Consider the following 18,092-nt stretch of genomic DNA (forward strand, 5'->3'; position numbering starts at 1 on the left):
AGATAAAAGCAAGACCACCCAACATTGTTCACCCTGTTGCCCACCCACTTTAACAATGGTATATTCCAATTGGGTGGTTTATGTCCTGGGTGGTTTATGTCCTGGGTGGTTTATGTCCGTATACCGTTTTTGAGTTATACTCAATAAACGAAGTTTAACAAATCACACAACTAACTTCATTTATTATTTATCCACACAATTGTTACATGGCTTCCAAGGTTACAACTGATAATTGAACTAACTTTATTACTGCATGGTCAGCCATGTTAAAATCACATATCTCTTCATTATAGCACAGCAAGCGTTACTGTAAGGCCATGGATATTGTTCTAACAATTTTATGTATATCTGTGATGTTGATTGGTGGAGCTGGCTTGACTCTCTAGCCATATTGATTGATTTTAATGCATAGCTGGAGAGTATTATATGTAAAAAAAAAATAATAATAATACTAATAGTAATAATAATAATAATAATGTTAGAGATATATAGTATAAAATGATTGAATGATTATTATTATTATTATCAATTATTATTATTATTAATAATAATAATATCAATTTTTATTAAACTTGTGCTAACAACAAGGGCTTAGCTAGCGAGCTGTCTGGCCGTCTTTCAGACAGCCAACAATTGTTTAGGACAGCCACTTTTACTGTGACGGCTTGGACGGTTTGGCCTACTCAGCTCGGCCTAGCTTAGTTGGGCCTGGTCTACCTTTAGCAAATTCTTTATATTCTTCAAGTCTATCAAATGTTGCATTAAACTAAAGCATATTTATGTTTGATAAACAACCTTTATTGATTGAATTTACGTTATTTTCATACCAACATTCGGTGGAATTCCCAAAAAGGTAAGGCTAAACCATTGTCTTACCCGGTGAAAATTTCATGCATATGTTGTGTTAAAAACATATTCATACCACGCTGGAAAATGCATGCATGTGGCTCTGCAAATACAGTACTTGCGATTCGGCTCCCCGAGATATCGTTCTTGTTCGTGACTCCGTGGTTATAATTAATTCATAAAATAGCATAAAGCAGATTTGTTGTTAAATCTTAGTAGTCAACAAAATACAATAGACCTAGGCCTATACATCTCTCGATTCAGAGGACCTAGAGTAGAATTTACACTATACTAGGGCGGGAGATGAAGATGCAGAAGATACAGAGTACATCTCTTCATCTGAAGAGGTGTACTGGGTACACAGAGCCTGTGTTAATAACAATCTCAACTAGTTTTAAATTGCTACTTTTTGCTCTACTTTATTCCTCCTTATATGTTAAGGTATTGTACTATGTTTAATACTGTATTAGATTATTATATTTACCTCACCGACAAGAACACAATAGGACAACTCAAGATCAATCAAAGACCGCTCTACAAGGTGGGAAAGGTACTTGTTAATTGTGGCATGGTCTGTCTTATCCAGCTGATAAAAACTGAAAAAAAAAAAAAAAAAAGCATTTAACTGCAATGAACTTTATTATTCACAGGCTGTGAAGTGGCTCAAGCTATGTTTTAGTGCTAAGTGCAAGCATTTCATTTTGTTTCGTTCGTGTCAACAGCACCCAACTTTATTCAATTCTTTAGGCAACCAGCTTGTAAAAACAATGCCATCATAAAAGGTTAAGAGAGGACAGCCTTCCTCTTCGAGACATATTATAATATAGTTATAAGTATAGTTATAAGTATTATTATTAATATTATATTATAAATAATTTACAATATGCCATCTTGTAGTTTTACTTGCTCATGTGTATGTGAAAGGTCAAAGGTAATATTAAAACTTATTGCGAAGGTCAGGAGGATATGAGCTACCTGGGGTTCATTAATAGTCGTCTGAAAAAGTACGTCCATGTTATGTAATCCATGGCATCTTGTTTAGATGTGATTGTTCCTGCAACAATCTCTGCATTTAAATGTTCTGGTAGTACATCCAACAAACTATAGAATAGGAATTTATTTACAGATTAAAATCAGCAAAGATAATTTGTATTGTAATTTTCAATTACAATGTAACATGAACAGTATGTATTTTCATTAGGCTACACTTTTTTTATTCCTTGTTTTTCAAATTATTTTTGTTTTCTTATTTAGCACATAGTTTTGCCAAAAACATCCAGATGGAGGAAAAAACAATATTGTTGAATGTAAACAGTGTAATAATGAGATGGGTAAATGCTTTAAATTTACTTAAGTAGGAAGATATATACTTATTTTATTTTTGGAAATTTCAAGGCAGCGGCGGACACAATGAAAATAAAGAGAAACATTTATTTTTTTTTTTTTTCCTGAAATATCTAGTTTTTCGTGGTGGCGGGTGCGCTAATTGGCCAAAAATAAAATTTTATTTTTATTTGAAATCACCATTATTGGCGGGCGGCATCATCGCGGGAAACAAGGTATAAAAAATATCTCGCCTTATACACTTGTATTACACTTATGTTTATGGGCTTTCTTAATTTTTAATTACATTTTACCAATTTAGTTTTTAGATTTCATCATAGATATTATATACTTAATTTCTTTAGATCTTATCAGGAATATAAATGTGTAAACATTAATTCAAAAATCAATATTTAAGACGAAGTGGATACTCACTTAGATTCAACAGGGAAAGGTTCATAAAGAAATTTCTTGTAATAATGTTTCTTGATGTCGTGTACTAGAATCACGGCAACACCCTGATCGTCAAACTGAGGTCGTCCTGCACGACCCATCATCTGAAGAACATCTAGACATTAACAATAAAAGAGTTGTAATGCCTACTGAAACTTGTCTATCTAATCTCATTATCATCAACTTTCAAACAAGTACTTACATCATACAATAATGAAATATTCTTAGAAATATGAACAAAGAAATTATATATATATTAATCAAATGATTGCTACAAATGGAGGAAACCTGACGTTAAGAATACATTATTTAAATTGTTTTTCGAGGTGGGCGGGGGGGGTTTCACAATGTTGCAGCTGGTTATTAGTTCTTATAACACAATCATTATCACAAAGAGAAATCCAGCCACACAACTTATTACTTTCAAAATGTTTAAACATTTTGTTATTGTATTGTTAAGTGCCCCACAGGTGTTTGATATGCAAGCACTAAATTATTAAGAAACTTCCATTTTGCTAAATCTAAAAATAACACACAGAAATTCAAAGTTGCTTACGTACTGAATTTATTTGATTGACATTAATTACCTGTAATTGGGAAATCAACATAACGCTTTGTCTTGCCATCAAAGAACTCTGTACCCTTAATCACTACCAGGTGAGCAGGGAAGTTAACACCCCAAGCCAAAGTGCTTGTTGCAATCAAAACCTTTGAGATAAAAATATTCAAGATAGGAACACTTCCCAATTCATTTACTAATGCTAGTACTATGGTAATGGTGATGATTATGATAATGATGTTGATGATGATGTCATCAATATGATGCATGGTGATGATGATAAAGAATGATAATGTTGTTGATGGTGATTATGATAATGGTGATGCTAATGAAGATGATAATAAAGATAATAATAATAATAATGACGCTGTTGTAATGATGACAATGGTGATGGTGATAATAATGATGATGAGGAGGAGGATGGTAAGGATGTTGATAATGATGACACTGATTATTATGATCCTAAATTCATGATGACAAGAATGATGATGATGATGATGATGATGATAATGGTGATAATGATGATCATAAAGCCTAAAAAAATTACTTGTTTGTTTGCCCTTTAATACTAAAAAAAAGTATAGGAGGGCCGGGCGCAAAAAGGTTTTTTTTTAGTTTTTCTTTTCTCCTGTCACCAAAAATAACACATTAAATTGCAATGCTTGCAATTAGGCCTGTCTCACTATTTGCTTTTTAAAAGGGAGACTGAATAAGAATAACCCATAATCAATATTTGCAAAGAATTTAAGCCTAGAATGGCGATACCTTACATCAGACAGACAACTTCATGTGCAAAATGGAGAAAAATAAAGATCACTTTTTCAAAAAATTGAAAAAAAGAAAACCTTTTTTAAAAACGCTGCCCCTATTTTTTTGTGAGTTAGGGGCAGGCGCTGGAGGGCACACAAACAATTTTTTTTTGGCCTAATTACGAACCAAAAAATTGATCGAGATGTGTACAATGATTAGGAAAAGGATCATGATGATGGTTGGTGGCAGTAATGTCTATAATTAACAAGGCTTAGTTATCATAATAAAATATGTTATTATCATACCTGTATTTTCATGTTAACAAACAGCTCCTCAACAGTCTTTCTATCCCTATCATGGAGCCCGGCATGATGCATACCAATGCCAAAAGCCAATGTTAGTTTTAAGTTATGATCTTTGATTCCACTAATTATAGATTCCATCTAAATCAACAAAAGCACAATTAACTTATTTCATTATATATACAGTATAATAGCAGTCTATAAATACCAAAATATCATTATTATTCTATATTTTGTCCTTTATTCAACAGCGCTACATGACTCTGACCACCGACTGTGTCTACTGTTCCAACTTGCATTTTTGTTTACCTAATTAATAACAAATCCTAATAAATATAAATTTGGTACCGAGTCAAAAATAACTAAATAGGCCTCCAAATGAAAGTATTTGATTTCAGTACTCTAAATGCAGTACACTTCCTTCGAAATATTTTGTCATGCACTTATCTTGATTAGTATGTGTGGGAAAACACATTCTACATGATCATTCTATTTTCTTACTTTGGTGTAGAGATTCAGTCATCAACTTAATCCCAAAATCTCATAATCAACCTACCTAGTGGAATTTTTTAACAGGGTCGCGAGTGATTACAATCCTTAAGACATTTACAAAGCAGTTAATTATTAGGATTACTATCATGACTTCATCAGATCAGATTGCATAATCATGTAAAACAGGGAATAAAGTGCGGTTATAAAGTCTTAGCTGGGTTTTTTTTCTTTTTTTTTTGTATATTAAAAATCAATATCATTGAGTTAGATATCAAATTAAAGCAAATTAATCATACTTTACTTTATGATCCTAAATATTATTAAGAAATTCCTAAATTTTAATAAAATATTTATTCAAAAAGCTAGGATAAATTAGATATCAAATTAAAGTTAATTAATACTTTAACATAGGACCCTAAATATTATTAAGAAATTTTTAAAAAATATGATTAATCAGTTATCCAAAAAGATGGAGCATAAATAGGGAAATAACACCATAGTCTATGTAAAAAATATTTGATTTTTATTTTGCCACTGAAAAAGGTACGTCATTTATGCGCGTTAATATGCACATCATCAATATTATGCATCGGTTACCTGCTGAATCATTGTGTGTGTTTATCAAGGCACTATTGAATCTCTACTGATCAAAGTATTATAACTTATTCCATCAACTATTGTATTTATAAGGCACCACTCAAGTGAAAAAACAGACCAACACTAAAAAGTTATAGACAAACAAATATATATTTTTACCCCTATGTACATTCTACATTCTATAATGACTTTTGGTTATAATTATCTTCTGATATACTACTATTTTTATTATCAATACCATTATTATATCATCATTATTATTATTATAGTAATTCAAAAAAACTAGGTTGGAGTATAAATTGGGCCAAGGTTATTTACAGGCCATGATGTACTTAAAATTGAACCCATTCAACTATAATTATAAGTTGTGAAAGTTGATGGCGCTTACCTCATTTTCAGGCATGTGAAGCCATTGCTTTGAATTTTCATCCGTTGCTAAGTAAGCAATCAGATCTAAAGCAGTCAACCGTGTCTGTCTTCGTGACGACACAAATATTAATGTTGGTTTGGTAGGAGAGTGGGTTTTGATTGCTAAAAGTATATGAAAATCAGTAACTTCTTAATTAGTAGAGCTTTTCCTTTCATATTTAATAATTACACATATTGAATACCGGTGAGTCGAATGGCCGAGCGGTTAGCAGGGGCGCCGCAAGCTATAGCCATAATATCGGCGCTGGTTCGAACGGCACACTCGCCTATGGTTCTGGTGGTAGAACAAGTCTTCTCGGATAAGGACTATAAACCGTAGGCCCAGTGTATTCAATGGCTCGTGTGCACTATAAAGAACCCTGTACATCCTTCGAGAAGAGTAGGGGGATACCCCGGGATACCCCGGTGTACTGGAACAGACAGCCCCTGTGGTGGACGACGAGAGTTGCTGGTACCGGGTTACCGGGTAGCACAGACACGAAGGGACCCTTAGGGGCGAAGAAAGTCATTGATCGAGTTCCTAGTCCACATTTCAAGCGCCCTGAGCATCTTACATTAGATGGATTTGTGCGCTATATAAAACTACACTATTATTATTATTAAGATATGATTTGTTTTTAGTAAGTAGTCTGATACATTTGTGGCATTCATAGTGTGCACAATTACAGCAAAAGTCTCATTCAAGAACATAAGAATTGTGAACACTGTTGGTATCGAACTCACACCAAGCTTCTACACTCGTAATACAGGTTCTGAAAAAGAATTCAGTCCTTAAAGGTATACTCCATTATCATTATAGAGCTACTTACCTTTAAATGTTGGTTTGTTCATAGTGGCCATACGAGGGCAGTAGTGTTTTCCTGGGAACCCTTCAATATGTGCCTCAAGTGGAACCGGACGAACTGATGGACGGAAATTGAATAAGCCTAGCTATAAATGACAAATTGTAATATGTTAGTGAGATCATTACATAGCATGATTGTATGTGTGAACTGCTGGCTAAACCATATGATTAATGCTACACATCAGAAAATAAAGAAGTTATTTTTTTTTAAATATAAATGAATAAAGATCTCCTAAGCCCTGTCCAGACTAGCAAATTGTATTTCACAAAAAACATGTGACATGCCTAAATATGGTAATAAAGGCATGACATCATCACCATGTATAGGCACATCATGACTATATATGGGCATACAACAGTTTTTTGTCAAGGACAATTTGATAGTGTGGACAGGGTTTAATAACTAGTTCTCTCCACAAGCAGCATAGTTTAATCATGGTTTAATAAGTATACAGTTAAAACATAGTTAAACTGGTGGTAGACACTGTGTGTGCACTCAACCATGGAGACCCTTTAGGTCTGTGGTTCAATTCTATTTCTGCTCTCTTTGTTCTTCAGCTGCAGTGCTGAAATATAAGTTACTATAGCACACCATCTTTTAAAAGATGTGTTTAAGCTGTTGATGCTGCATGCATGAAGGTCTACAGTAGCGAACTGAAGGGGGAGCGGTGCGAGTTGGCACGGCTCAAAATTATAAAAAAAAAAATTGGACAAATAAATAAAATTATAATCAAATTTAACTCTGAGCATGCCATTACCAGCTATCTAGAGGTGCTATCATCATAATTTGTTTTCCTCAGGTGGACCCTGTATTTGTAAAATTCCCCCTCCCTGGGTCCCTCTATTTCAAATTCCTGGATCCACCACTGGTTTGTGTGCATGTTAAACAACTTGTTAATTTATTGGGGAGCATTGGTTTGGTTGTGTGAAGAGTGCTTAAAGTAGTGAGGCTTACTTGTGTTATTCCCAGCCAATCAGCTAAGTCCTTTGCATTTGCTAAAGCTGTCGACAGACCAATGATTCTTACTTTCCTTTCCATATGGGATGAGATGAAATTTGTACGAGAGACGATGACCTCAAGAACTGGGCCACGGTCATCACCTGAAATCAATCACAGCATTAACAAAACATTTTTTAGTGACATACAAAAAATACAAGGAAAATACTTTAAATGATAAGATATATATTTGAGGATTTTTTTTTTAGATCTTACCAACAACTATATATCTTATCATTTAAATACTTTAAATGATAAGATATATAGTTGTTGGTAAGATCTAAATCCTCAAACTTTCATATTTTTTTCGACATAACTGCTGGACTATACACAAGATAAAAAAAAATCTCCAAAGAGCCCGAAACAAGAAACTTTCACATATAGCTTATATTCAAAAGATTTTAATAGTAGAAATGTAAGAATGAGTTATAATAACTGACCTAAAAGATGAATCTCATCAATGATAATGACTGACACTGCTTTGACATAATTACGATTCTGCCAGCTACGACTAATGCCGTCCCACTTCTCTGGCGTGGTGATGATCACATCCGACCTGCCTATTGCTTTGATATCTGGGGTCACATCCCCAGTCAGTTCCACCACACTGCCATAAAGAAAAAAATAGGTAATATTATAATAGAATTAATAATAAAATATCATTAAAATACACTTCTTTTTGTTGGTTACTTTTGCACATTCACATACATTTGTAGAATGTTTGTAATTTTTAAGCGCTGTTCAGATTATCAAATTTTCTTTGACAAAAAACTGTTGTATGCCCATATATAGTCATGATGTGCCTATATATGGTCATGATGTGATGACATCATGACCATATTTAGCCAAGTCGCATGTTTTTCACAAAAGAAAATTTGATAGTCTGGACAGAGCATAAAGCTTTGTCTACAAAGTCTAAAATCAAATTTTATGTGACAATAAAGTGTGATGTGCCCATATATGGGTACGATGATGTCATATCACATACTATCAAATTGTATAAATAAAAAGTTGAACGTTGTTCAACTCTATGTTCCATCAAATTTTATGTGCTGCTTTTTTTGATGAAATTTGATAGTGTAGACAAAGATTTACATCTATATCATGAAATAAGATCAATACTTACCGTTTGCCAAGTTTTTTTTCAAGACGTACTTTCCAATCCTCCATCCTTTCTCTTACCAAAGCTTTGAGTGGAGCAATGTAAACAACCTACAAACAAATAATTCATTTTTTTTTTTTTTTCGTCATCACATGGTAAATGGTTTAGTGCCGATTACTACCATATTTTGGAATGAATTGTTAACACAAATGCTAGCACAATGTAAACTTAACCAGAAATAGTGGTTTGAGCTCCTTACAAACTATGTCAGCTCTCTGGTACCTTGTAACTTCTGCAATAATGATCCATAGCACTTGAACTGTTTGGCTTATTAAGACCTGTCAGGGGCTACTCCCTGCTGACATGGCTTTTAAGATCCTTTCAACATGTCAAGAAAAGGATGATATGTGTGCAAATAAAAAGCATATCCTAAAAAACTGGAGATAAAAAACTTACCTTGGTTTTTGGGTACTCATTAAAAACTCTAAACATTGCCATTTCAGCAGCAACAGTCTTTCCTGAGCCTGTTGGAGCACCGAGTAGTATATTGTGGTCTGTGTGGTAGACGGGATGAAATACCTGTGTCTACAATCCAAGAAAATTTTACAAATAATAATAATAACAAAAGCAACAACAACAGAAAAAAATTCACTTGTCTTATCCTATCAAAATACATGACTCTTGAAATGTAAGGGTAAAAATAATCTGACAGGATACAACAGATACCTTAAATATGTGTAAAAAGATTAATAAAAAGATGAGCATTTGTACATACAAAATTTCATACACACCTGTATAGGGTTGAAGTGGGTATATGGGTACAATGCTTCATACATTGGGTTTCTCAGTGCTGTTATTGGCAATGGGTTCAAGTCCAATAAGTCTGCAAGAATAAATACTAATTTTATCTATCAAGATTTTATACCACCCTTATTTACTTTCACTACTACTGAACCTAATAGTTTGGCACTTATCAATAATATATTGTATTAATTTATGAATAATCAATTTAGGTAAACTCATTTATTTCCTATTAGTTTGCATTGAGCTGTCCATCAAAATGAAAGCTACATCTTACCTGTATGAGGTGGATGTTTCTCTGGCAAGATGAGATGCTGGAAAGACATTGGGCAGACGGTCTCAACTCCTATCCATCTGTCTGATACCGCCTTTACATAGTACTGTGTTGGGAGCGGCTCAAAGATTGGGATGGTGAACACCAATGACTGTTCTTCTTCATTCACAACCTATTTATTCATAATAAGACACTCTGCCATAAATTAAAATCAGTATGCAGATATACTTAAGCATCTACTTGGTGAGGATACATTTATTTGGTGAGGATAAAATGGCTATTTAACACACAAATAAATACATTGTCCCTTAATATATAGAAAAATGAAAAATTTCAACATGTGATTACTCTATTGAAAAATTGTTATTTTAAATCAATTTTAATATACTAGTTAAATATAAACATAGCATTGTATCAACCATTGAATGTTTACAAAATATTAATAATTATTCAAGAAAAGATTTATATTTTTGAGGAATTTATTTAAACATCCATTTATTATGTTAGATATCATTTTCTTTGTCATCATTATTGATATTATTTTTTTTATTAGTATAATTAGAATTACTATACAACTTACATTAAATCATTATTAACTATCACTACATTTTTTGTTTCCTAAGCAACACCAACACAACTGATTCCAATTCACTTACATGTTTTTTATGAAAAAGGAAGTATTCTGAATGATAAATATGATTGTTTTCTGGATCCTCGACCCAGATCCACCAGGGCTCAGAGCTTGTACCATGCACCTTATCATTCCAGTGGAACTCGGATGTGATCTTCAGCTGTACACGCAGTACAGACCTTGTGATTGGCTGGATCGAGGCGTCAAGAGCAATGGATGGAATCTGTTGAACACACTGCTTCACAATCTTTCCCATTCGTACATGGTGAATCATATGACCTACCAAAGAGTATGCGTTCATAATTGTAATAGAAATTCCACAAATCGAAATTCAGGATAAGTCAGGCCTGACCCAAGCCAGCAGTGATTAGTAAAGGTAAATTATTAGGTACATATATTGAAAGCTATTAGATATGTTTTTGCTTTAAAAAAAATTATTCACATTACATATTGAAAACTAACCATATTTAGAATAGAAAATTAAATTATTTTACCCGGCATAAATATTCTGTCCTGTGCAATTCATTTTTGTATTCAATTCTATTTTTAGATCCAAAATTTCATTTACATACCAACTTCATTCGGTTCCATATCCTTGATTCGATCTATAGTCAAGTTCTTGTCTTCTAACTTTTTGAGAATTTCATTGGAGAGGATGGGAAATTGACGAAGAGGATTCTCCCAAGGCCAAAGACGTTTATCAACTGTTTTAGACAATACCAACAGACGATAAGCCATCAAGGGCCAACCTCGACGAAGGCAAACTTCAAACAGTGCTCGAACTATCCTAGCAGCATTCTGCAGAGGGGAAAAATTTTGGAAACTCAGATTTTAAGTATATTACAATGAGCGCATGTGCAAAGATATTAACAAGTTATAAGTCGTTTTGGCAATGGCTGCCTTTCAGAACTTGGATTTAAATACAGAGCAAGATTTACCAACACTGTCACTACATATTCACCACATGCAACTGGCATCTAAATGTGGGATCATAGCGCACATTCGCATATAGACAAGTCCACATTTGAATTTTAGGCATACATAATGCAAATAAGGAATTTTTTTATTAGGCACGATACCCCTGTTCAGGAAAATTTAAGTCTCTTACCTGAGCAATGTAAGAAGAATCAGATACAAGTGAGAAGCTGTCCAGGTACTGTCTTGAAACAAATGCCTGTAGAAGTACGTTGACTTTACCGTGGGCATTTTCTACGCCACCTGCTGCAGGCATAACGCAGCTGTCATGCACGTGTCGGTCAAGCTCCTTCAATTCATCATCTCGTACCTAAAAAACATTTTAAAAATTGAAGTTAAGAGTAATCACAATCAGGCAGTAACCAATAAACCATCTTGAAAATTTTGATGAAATTTACTAATGATCACTGTTCATAAAAGTTTTCTTCATAGGAAATAGAAGTGACCTATGATAATTTATACAGAAACCCTGACTTTACACCTTTGGGAAGGTTAATTCAAGAGAGTACAAAAGGTCTGACTGGAGTTTTTTTGAAACAAAATTCTATTTCAAGAAGTACTACCACAACCTACAGGGCATCATTTAGAAAGAAAGATATATGCATAAAAGTCATTCACATTGAATGTATGCTGCCTCTATGGAAAGTATGTTCGAGTTTTAAACCCTATTCAAATTCAAATAGGGCGTGATAGTACTTCGCTTTTAGTTTCATTGCATGCATGCAAAATAAGGAGAGTCAAACCTCTTGCAATTCCAAACTCTTTGATAATTCTAATCATTCTATTTTCTGATAAAAAATAACAAAAATGCAACTCACTTTAATCTGATCAAACTCCTGTGCTTGTGACACCATATTAAACACATCAGCTTCTGTCATTAGCGGCTGGAGGGTCTCATTAAACTTTTCAATTGTGGCGCACTTAATGTAGAAATGACTGGAAGTCCGGCCTAAGTCGGTTGAGTTTAAGTAACCAGTACGCTGATCAAATCGAAGCATGTGTGTCTTATCAAGCTGTTTTGCGGCCACGCAGATTAGGTCTCTACGATGATTCTCAAGTCCAGGATCATCCTAATAAGGATAATATCGAAAATTTACTTTAAAATATAGGGTACAGCAAAGAAAGAGGTATTGCACTTGTTAGTCTAGCTGTAGTTTGGTGACTAAAATGTAGGCCAACAAACCACAAAAAAAATATATCAATGGTTGTAAAATGATCAATTACACTATAAACAAATATTAATCTCATTACAGATATGCACTTACTGGTACAACACATTTATACAATATAAAATAATAGTAACAAACATATCATATATGTTTGCTTCTACAGGTCTCCCTTTAATTAAATACCCCTCCAACTAAAGACCACCTCCAATTAAAGACAACTTTTCTGTGGTCCCAATTGAACAACTGTCTTTTATCTTTACTATTCTAATCGGAGACCAAAGCTGCTACAGTCCATGGAAACCCCGGTCCCAAAAGTGGTCTTTAATTGGAGGGAATCATGTACTCCGATACTCTTCAATTCCAATTGAGGAATGTAATGTACTTTTTATTTTAATTTCCAATTGCAGTCAAATCAATTTGAAAGCAACAACATTGTCTTAAATAGAGTCATGCTATGACTTCTTTATACCTTTCAACACATTTGTTGCAAGGTAGATAATTGGTAAACCTGCATTCTACTTACTGTAAATATTGTTTGCTTCCTGTTTCTTACCTGCATTGCCTTATGGTTGAGTCCATATGCTAGCGGGTTCATGTACATTCTTACAAACAGATAAGTGTAGCTCAACCACTTAACAGCTTCATCCACATTGGTTACCGTTCCTAAAGCCACCTGAAATCAAATTTAGATATGTTATACTGCTGATAACTTCAGTATGGAATTAAATAAGTGTTTGCTTATAATATACTGTTCTGTATTACCATCAGAGCAGAGGCAAGGCAAATAACATTGCAAAACTTAGCACAAAGTGGTAGCACAGAAAGGGATAGTAAATGGGGAAAATAGCAGGCCAAGGATTAGGGGAAAGAGGCATGGGAGTTAGCAGGGCAAGTCAAAACCAAGTGGGAGTCACAGGGTATGTCAGTGGACATCCGACATGACAAAAAGAGAGAGCTGATGAAACACTAGCAGTAGAAAATGAATACCAATACTTATAATAATGATGACGATGATGAAAATGATGATGAGGATGATGATAATGATAATAATAATGATGAAGATTATGAATGAATGAATCAATGATGAAGGTAATGGCTGTAATACTACTTAACTGGTCAATGGTTTAATTCAATAGAACATGGAACTTAATAATAATAAGTGTGAATTATATAGCGCACAATACAGGTCTCTATTCTTGACTGGGAGAAAAAAACTAAATATGTTGACTTGTAATAATACTAATGAAAATGACAATGAATGATGAAAAGTTTTATGAAGATAATGACAATAAATTTGATATGATGATGATTTTGCTATTGATGACTTTGATTATAAATAATGATGATAAATATTGACATTAACACTGTAGTGGCACCATCCCTGACCTCTGCATTCAGATTGTCTGCAAGATTCTCAATAAATTGGCTTTCAATTGGGTTCTGCCTCGTCATCAACGACAGGTAATGAGTGAGCTTATCATGAGTTGTAATAATCAATCCTTCCCCATGTGTATCGTACTGAGGGCGCCCTGCACGTCCAAAGATCTGGAGGACATCTAGAATTCCAAGGTCTTTGAATGAACCCTTCTGAGCATCATAGATCTGAGTTCCCTGAAAAAAAAAAATAAAGATAAATGTAGCAGAATGTTAAAAAAATGACTTAATCGCTTAAGTATGCTTTGAAGATTGTGTCAAAAATTGTACACATGATTATAAACGGATTCAAAGTTGTCGACTGCACAGAATTGTTACTGTAAAACTTTGATTAGAATGACTGACCATGATCCACTTCAAAAGGTGGATGAGGGTATAGAGTAGGGTATCGACAAGTAAATGCATTCATAAAAAGGTGAAGGGCGTATAACACATAACTCGCAGTGTCATTGTGGTGAATTGCATATGGGCATGGTAGTGACTACCTAGCCACCATACAGAGGCACTTACAGTAGTTACATGTTCACATCATTCCACAACGACAAGGGATGAAATGAACCATAGCATCGCGGTAAACCCCTACTCCTCCAAAAGATGTAAGGGGTTCTTTGAAGTGCACACGAGCAAGATGTGTACACTGGACCTCCATTTTTCCTTATCCGAGAAGACTTGGTTCTACCAATCGAAAACTGGGCGAGCAGCAGCTTAAACCAGTGCTGATGTTAAGGCTGTTGTTAGTGGCGCTCCTGCCTTACCGCAGGACCACTTGATTTGCCATATCACTCAAGTTTGTTTCTACTGTTTGCGTGGCTATGAATGACTCCAAACTACTCCATACGACACAGCTACCGCTCGCCATTTGAAACTCGCATATTTGATACCTACCTTTATAATAACAGCATGTGCAGGCAGGTTAACACCCCAAGCCAGGGTAGCTGTACAGCAGAGTACTTTAATATGACCATCAGAAAAGAGTCGCTCCACCATTGTCCTGTCATGCCTAAGCATTCCAGCATGATGTATGGAGAAGCCATCATTGAATAGCTCCCTCAGTTGTTTATTTCTTGATCTTGAAACCTGTATTATTAACAAGAATGTTCTAAAATGTTTATAATCAAACTTTAAAGATAAATTTACATTCACGATAATTTGATGAAAATATCAGTTTATGTTTTGAAAATGTTTGGAAATGAATCAGACATATACTTGTGGAATGTACTTGTGGAATAGCAGTTAGAGCTGCAATCAGAAACTGTAAGTCGACATGACCTAAAAATAGCCCTAATATTAGAATGTTTTTCCACGAATATGTGATAAGCTTATGCCCTATATATTTCTATCCAAACATTTTCTTTGTATGCCTACTTTATCAAAGATAGAGTGGGCCAACTTTATCAGTGAGTCAGCGTACAAAGGCTATTAACAAAACAGAGGGAATGAACAGAATGCAAAAAGGTAGGGGTCTGGCAGCAGGATTCTTCTAGTTGTTTTTTGTCAATAACCATTGTTAGGTCTCTGTACAAACTGATTTCCCTTTAAAGTATTCATTTACACACATACAATTGTGGATGGATTAATTAAATGATGTCTGACTTGTATATGAAAGGCTTTGATTTGTATATGAATGACCATATTTTCCCCTAAGCCTACCTGTTTTAGAGCAGTGCCAAATTGTGGTGATGGCTTAGCCTTGAACATCTCTGCCTGCCCTTGGTTCTTAGCTATTTCCACCAGGTTCATCGCAGTGTGTACAGTCGCATTGCGCGCATGAACAAACACCATCACCTAGTAACAATAATGCATACACAAATTAAAAACCAACTGTCCATCTTATACATATATGCATACATATATATATATATATATGTATAAGATATATATATATATATATGTATATATGTGTATATATATATATATATTCACAAATCAAAAAAAATACTTAATTATCATCAATATTACTTAAATAACAATAATAACAATTAATTTGTCTCACCTGTTGACCACTTTTAACAACCTCATAAGCTTTTTCATAGCAGACGACATCCATATCCTGTCGCTGCTGCATCACGTTGTTAGTCTTGATACCGATGTACGTAGTACCCAAGGGAACAGGTCGAAACCTTCCATCGAAATAAAATAGTCCTTTGTATGGATTGACATTCAGGAACCTGGCAACATCAAGGTAGTTTGGAAGAGTGGCCGATAACCCAATTATACGTATCATACTCTGAGAAGATTCTACCTGAAATTAAATTAAATTACATAAACGATTGTAAATACAGTAGTTTGAAGTAAATATATTAATAACATATAAACATATTAAATTTAAAATCTATTTTAAGTTTTAAAAATATATATAGAGTATATGTATTACATAACAGGAGCACATACAGATTTTTTTTTTTTATCTCCTTCAGCAAACAATACAACACACAAGAAAACATAAACATAGACAAAGAAAGAGGGAGGCTGAGGGGGGAAATTTGTACAAAAACAAATCACTGGAAAATGGTGTGCCCCTCTAACTCCAACTTCCAAAGCATTACACATTAAATTATAAAAATAGCTATAAAAATATAGGATAATTACTATATAAAAATCCAAATATATAAAATGATCAGATCCTGTATTTTGTAAAAATGTATATAGTTTTACAAAATGAAAAATAAGGTATTACATATTTTTAAATAATAAAAAGTACTAAAGTGGATTTGAAATTTAAGTGGATTTGAAATATTTACTATAAATTATATATACAACTTTTAAAAAAAATATAATGGTCTGTGATGGTCCATATAGTTACCTGGCGAAGTGTTCTGGCCACAAGACTTTCGATGACTGCCCCCCTGTCCTCATGTAGTAGGTGCACTTCATCGATTATCAACAACCTAACAAGCTGGGTCAATGCCACATCACCTGTGCTCTTCCTTGTCACCACATCCCACTTTTCAGGGGTTGTCACTAACATCTGAGACAAAATATAAAATTACTATGGTATTTATCTATGTACTGGCATTTGTTCACAAAAAAATAATTTTGTTCAATCAGGGTGACATTTGTGGTGTAATGCTTTTTAAAAAGGCCTACACATATTTTACAATGCACACAGAAATTTTCACAGAAATGTATTAAATTTTAATTGTTTGATGGGTCATCTATCCAGGATGTTGATTATTTAAGTATTAAGGAATAAAAAGAAAAAATACAATATGGGTACAAAAAGAGGTTGCAAAGTTATGGTACTGGTGTTTTTATACTTTACTTTGTTTGAAATTATATTGAGAGCTCTAATTTCTCCTTGGTAAAAATTATTGTCCAGTCTGGTATTCTCGATACAGAAGTAAGGATTGAACTTACTAACAATTTGAAATATATGTTTTTGTTTACCTAGATTGCATTGAAATACCATGATTCTTACCTGTGTTTTCATTATTTCAGCTTTGGTCAGCTGCACATCACCAGTCAACTCCTTGACTGAAATACCAAGGGGTGACAACCGTTCCCCAAAGTTCCTCACCATCTCCGCTGCTAGTGCTTTCATTGGTGCTACATAAATAATCTGAAATGAAAATGAAATTATTCATCAAGCAGGTGGAGTGTAGCTGGAGCTATAAGGCTATATTTTCCTTTAATTCAGTGTCCTGAGTTTAGTCTGGGATTTTTTCAGAAGACCAAAAACTCCATCCCATGAGCCTCATCATGAGACTGTAACTCGCATCAGTGGCGGTGCAAGTGGGGGGGAGGGGGCTTAAGCCATCGGAAAAGTCAAGCCCCCACCCCCCACCGTCTGAACTCGTCAGGCAGTCGGACAGTCGTAGAGTGCCATTTCCGGCCATCCAGAGATTCTTTAAAATTTCATTTGGGAGGGGGACACCCCTACCAAACCCTCCGCCCTCCTCAGGCATACAAGCTCAAGCCTCCCTGTCGGACAGCTTAGCCCCCTCAGAAAATGTATCCTAGAACTGCCACTGACACCCATAAGACTCATAATTCCTTTTCTAAACTAACTTCTTTGTATCATTTCAACTGATAAATCCAGCATAAGCTGCCCATTAGAAATTGGTTTAAATAATACTTTTACAAAAAAAATAAATAAAGTACTACATTTATTTTA

General features: G+C 34.2%; 1 protein-coding gene across 2 annotated transcripts in view; it reads right to left on the reverse strand.

The window, feature by feature from the left end:
* LOC117120097 (activating signal cointegrator 1 complex subunit 3-like) overlaps positions 1-18,092 on the reverse strand; it is a 38,962-nt gene that overhangs the window by 10,078 nt on the left and 10,792 nt on the right. For both annotated transcript variants that reach the window (XM_033265102.1, XM_033265103.1), the window contains exons 10-33: positions 17,397-17,537; positions 16,782-16,946; positions 15,972-16,220; positions 15,629-15,763; positions 14,864-15,055; positions 13,931-14,155; positions 13,098-13,217; positions 12,194-12,445; positions 11,509-11,685; positions 10,973-11,198; positions 10,426-10,679; positions 9,773-9,941; positions 9,486-9,577; positions 9,151-9,279; positions 8,719-8,804; positions 8,033-8,199; positions 7,551-7,696; positions 6,561-6,681; positions 5,711-5,853; positions 4,237-4,374; positions 3,210-3,330; positions 2,605-2,737; positions 1,822-1,947; positions 1,331-1,442 (exon numbers count right to left, since the gene is read on the reverse strand). In XM_033265102.1, coding sequence (XP_033120993.1) covers positions 1,331-1,442; positions 1,822-1,947; positions 2,605-2,737; positions 3,210-3,330; positions 4,237-4,374; positions 5,711-5,853; positions 6,561-6,681; positions 7,551-7,696; positions 8,033-8,199; positions 8,719-8,804; positions 9,151-9,279; positions 9,486-9,577; positions 9,773-9,941; positions 10,426-10,679; positions 10,973-11,198; positions 11,509-11,685; positions 12,194-12,445; positions 13,098-13,217; positions 13,931-14,155; positions 14,864-15,055; positions 15,629-15,763; positions 15,972-16,220; positions 16,782-16,946; positions 17,397-17,537 — 3,819 coding nt within the window. The remainder of the gene's footprint in view (positions 1-1,330; positions 1,443-1,821; positions 1,948-2,604; positions 2,738-3,209; positions 3,331-4,236; positions 4,375-5,710; positions 5,854-6,560; positions 6,682-7,550; positions 7,697-8,032; positions 8,200-8,718; positions 8,805-9,150; positions 9,280-9,485; positions 9,578-9,772; positions 9,942-10,425; positions 10,680-10,972; positions 11,199-11,508; positions 11,686-12,193; positions 12,446-13,097; positions 13,218-13,930; positions 14,156-14,863; positions 15,056-15,628; positions 15,764-15,971; positions 16,221-16,781; positions 16,947-17,396; positions 17,538-18,092) is intronic.

The sequence above is a fragment of the Anneissia japonica genome, unplaced genomic scaffold (assembly GCF_011630105.1).
Source record: "Anneissia japonica isolate Jap-2015-1 unplaced genomic scaffold, ASM1163010v1 scaffold401_len1656234_cov178, whole genome shotgun sequence".
Taxonomy (NCBI): domain Eukaryota; kingdom Metazoa; phylum Echinodermata; class Crinoidea; order Comatulida; family Comatulidae; genus Anneissia; species Anneissia japonica.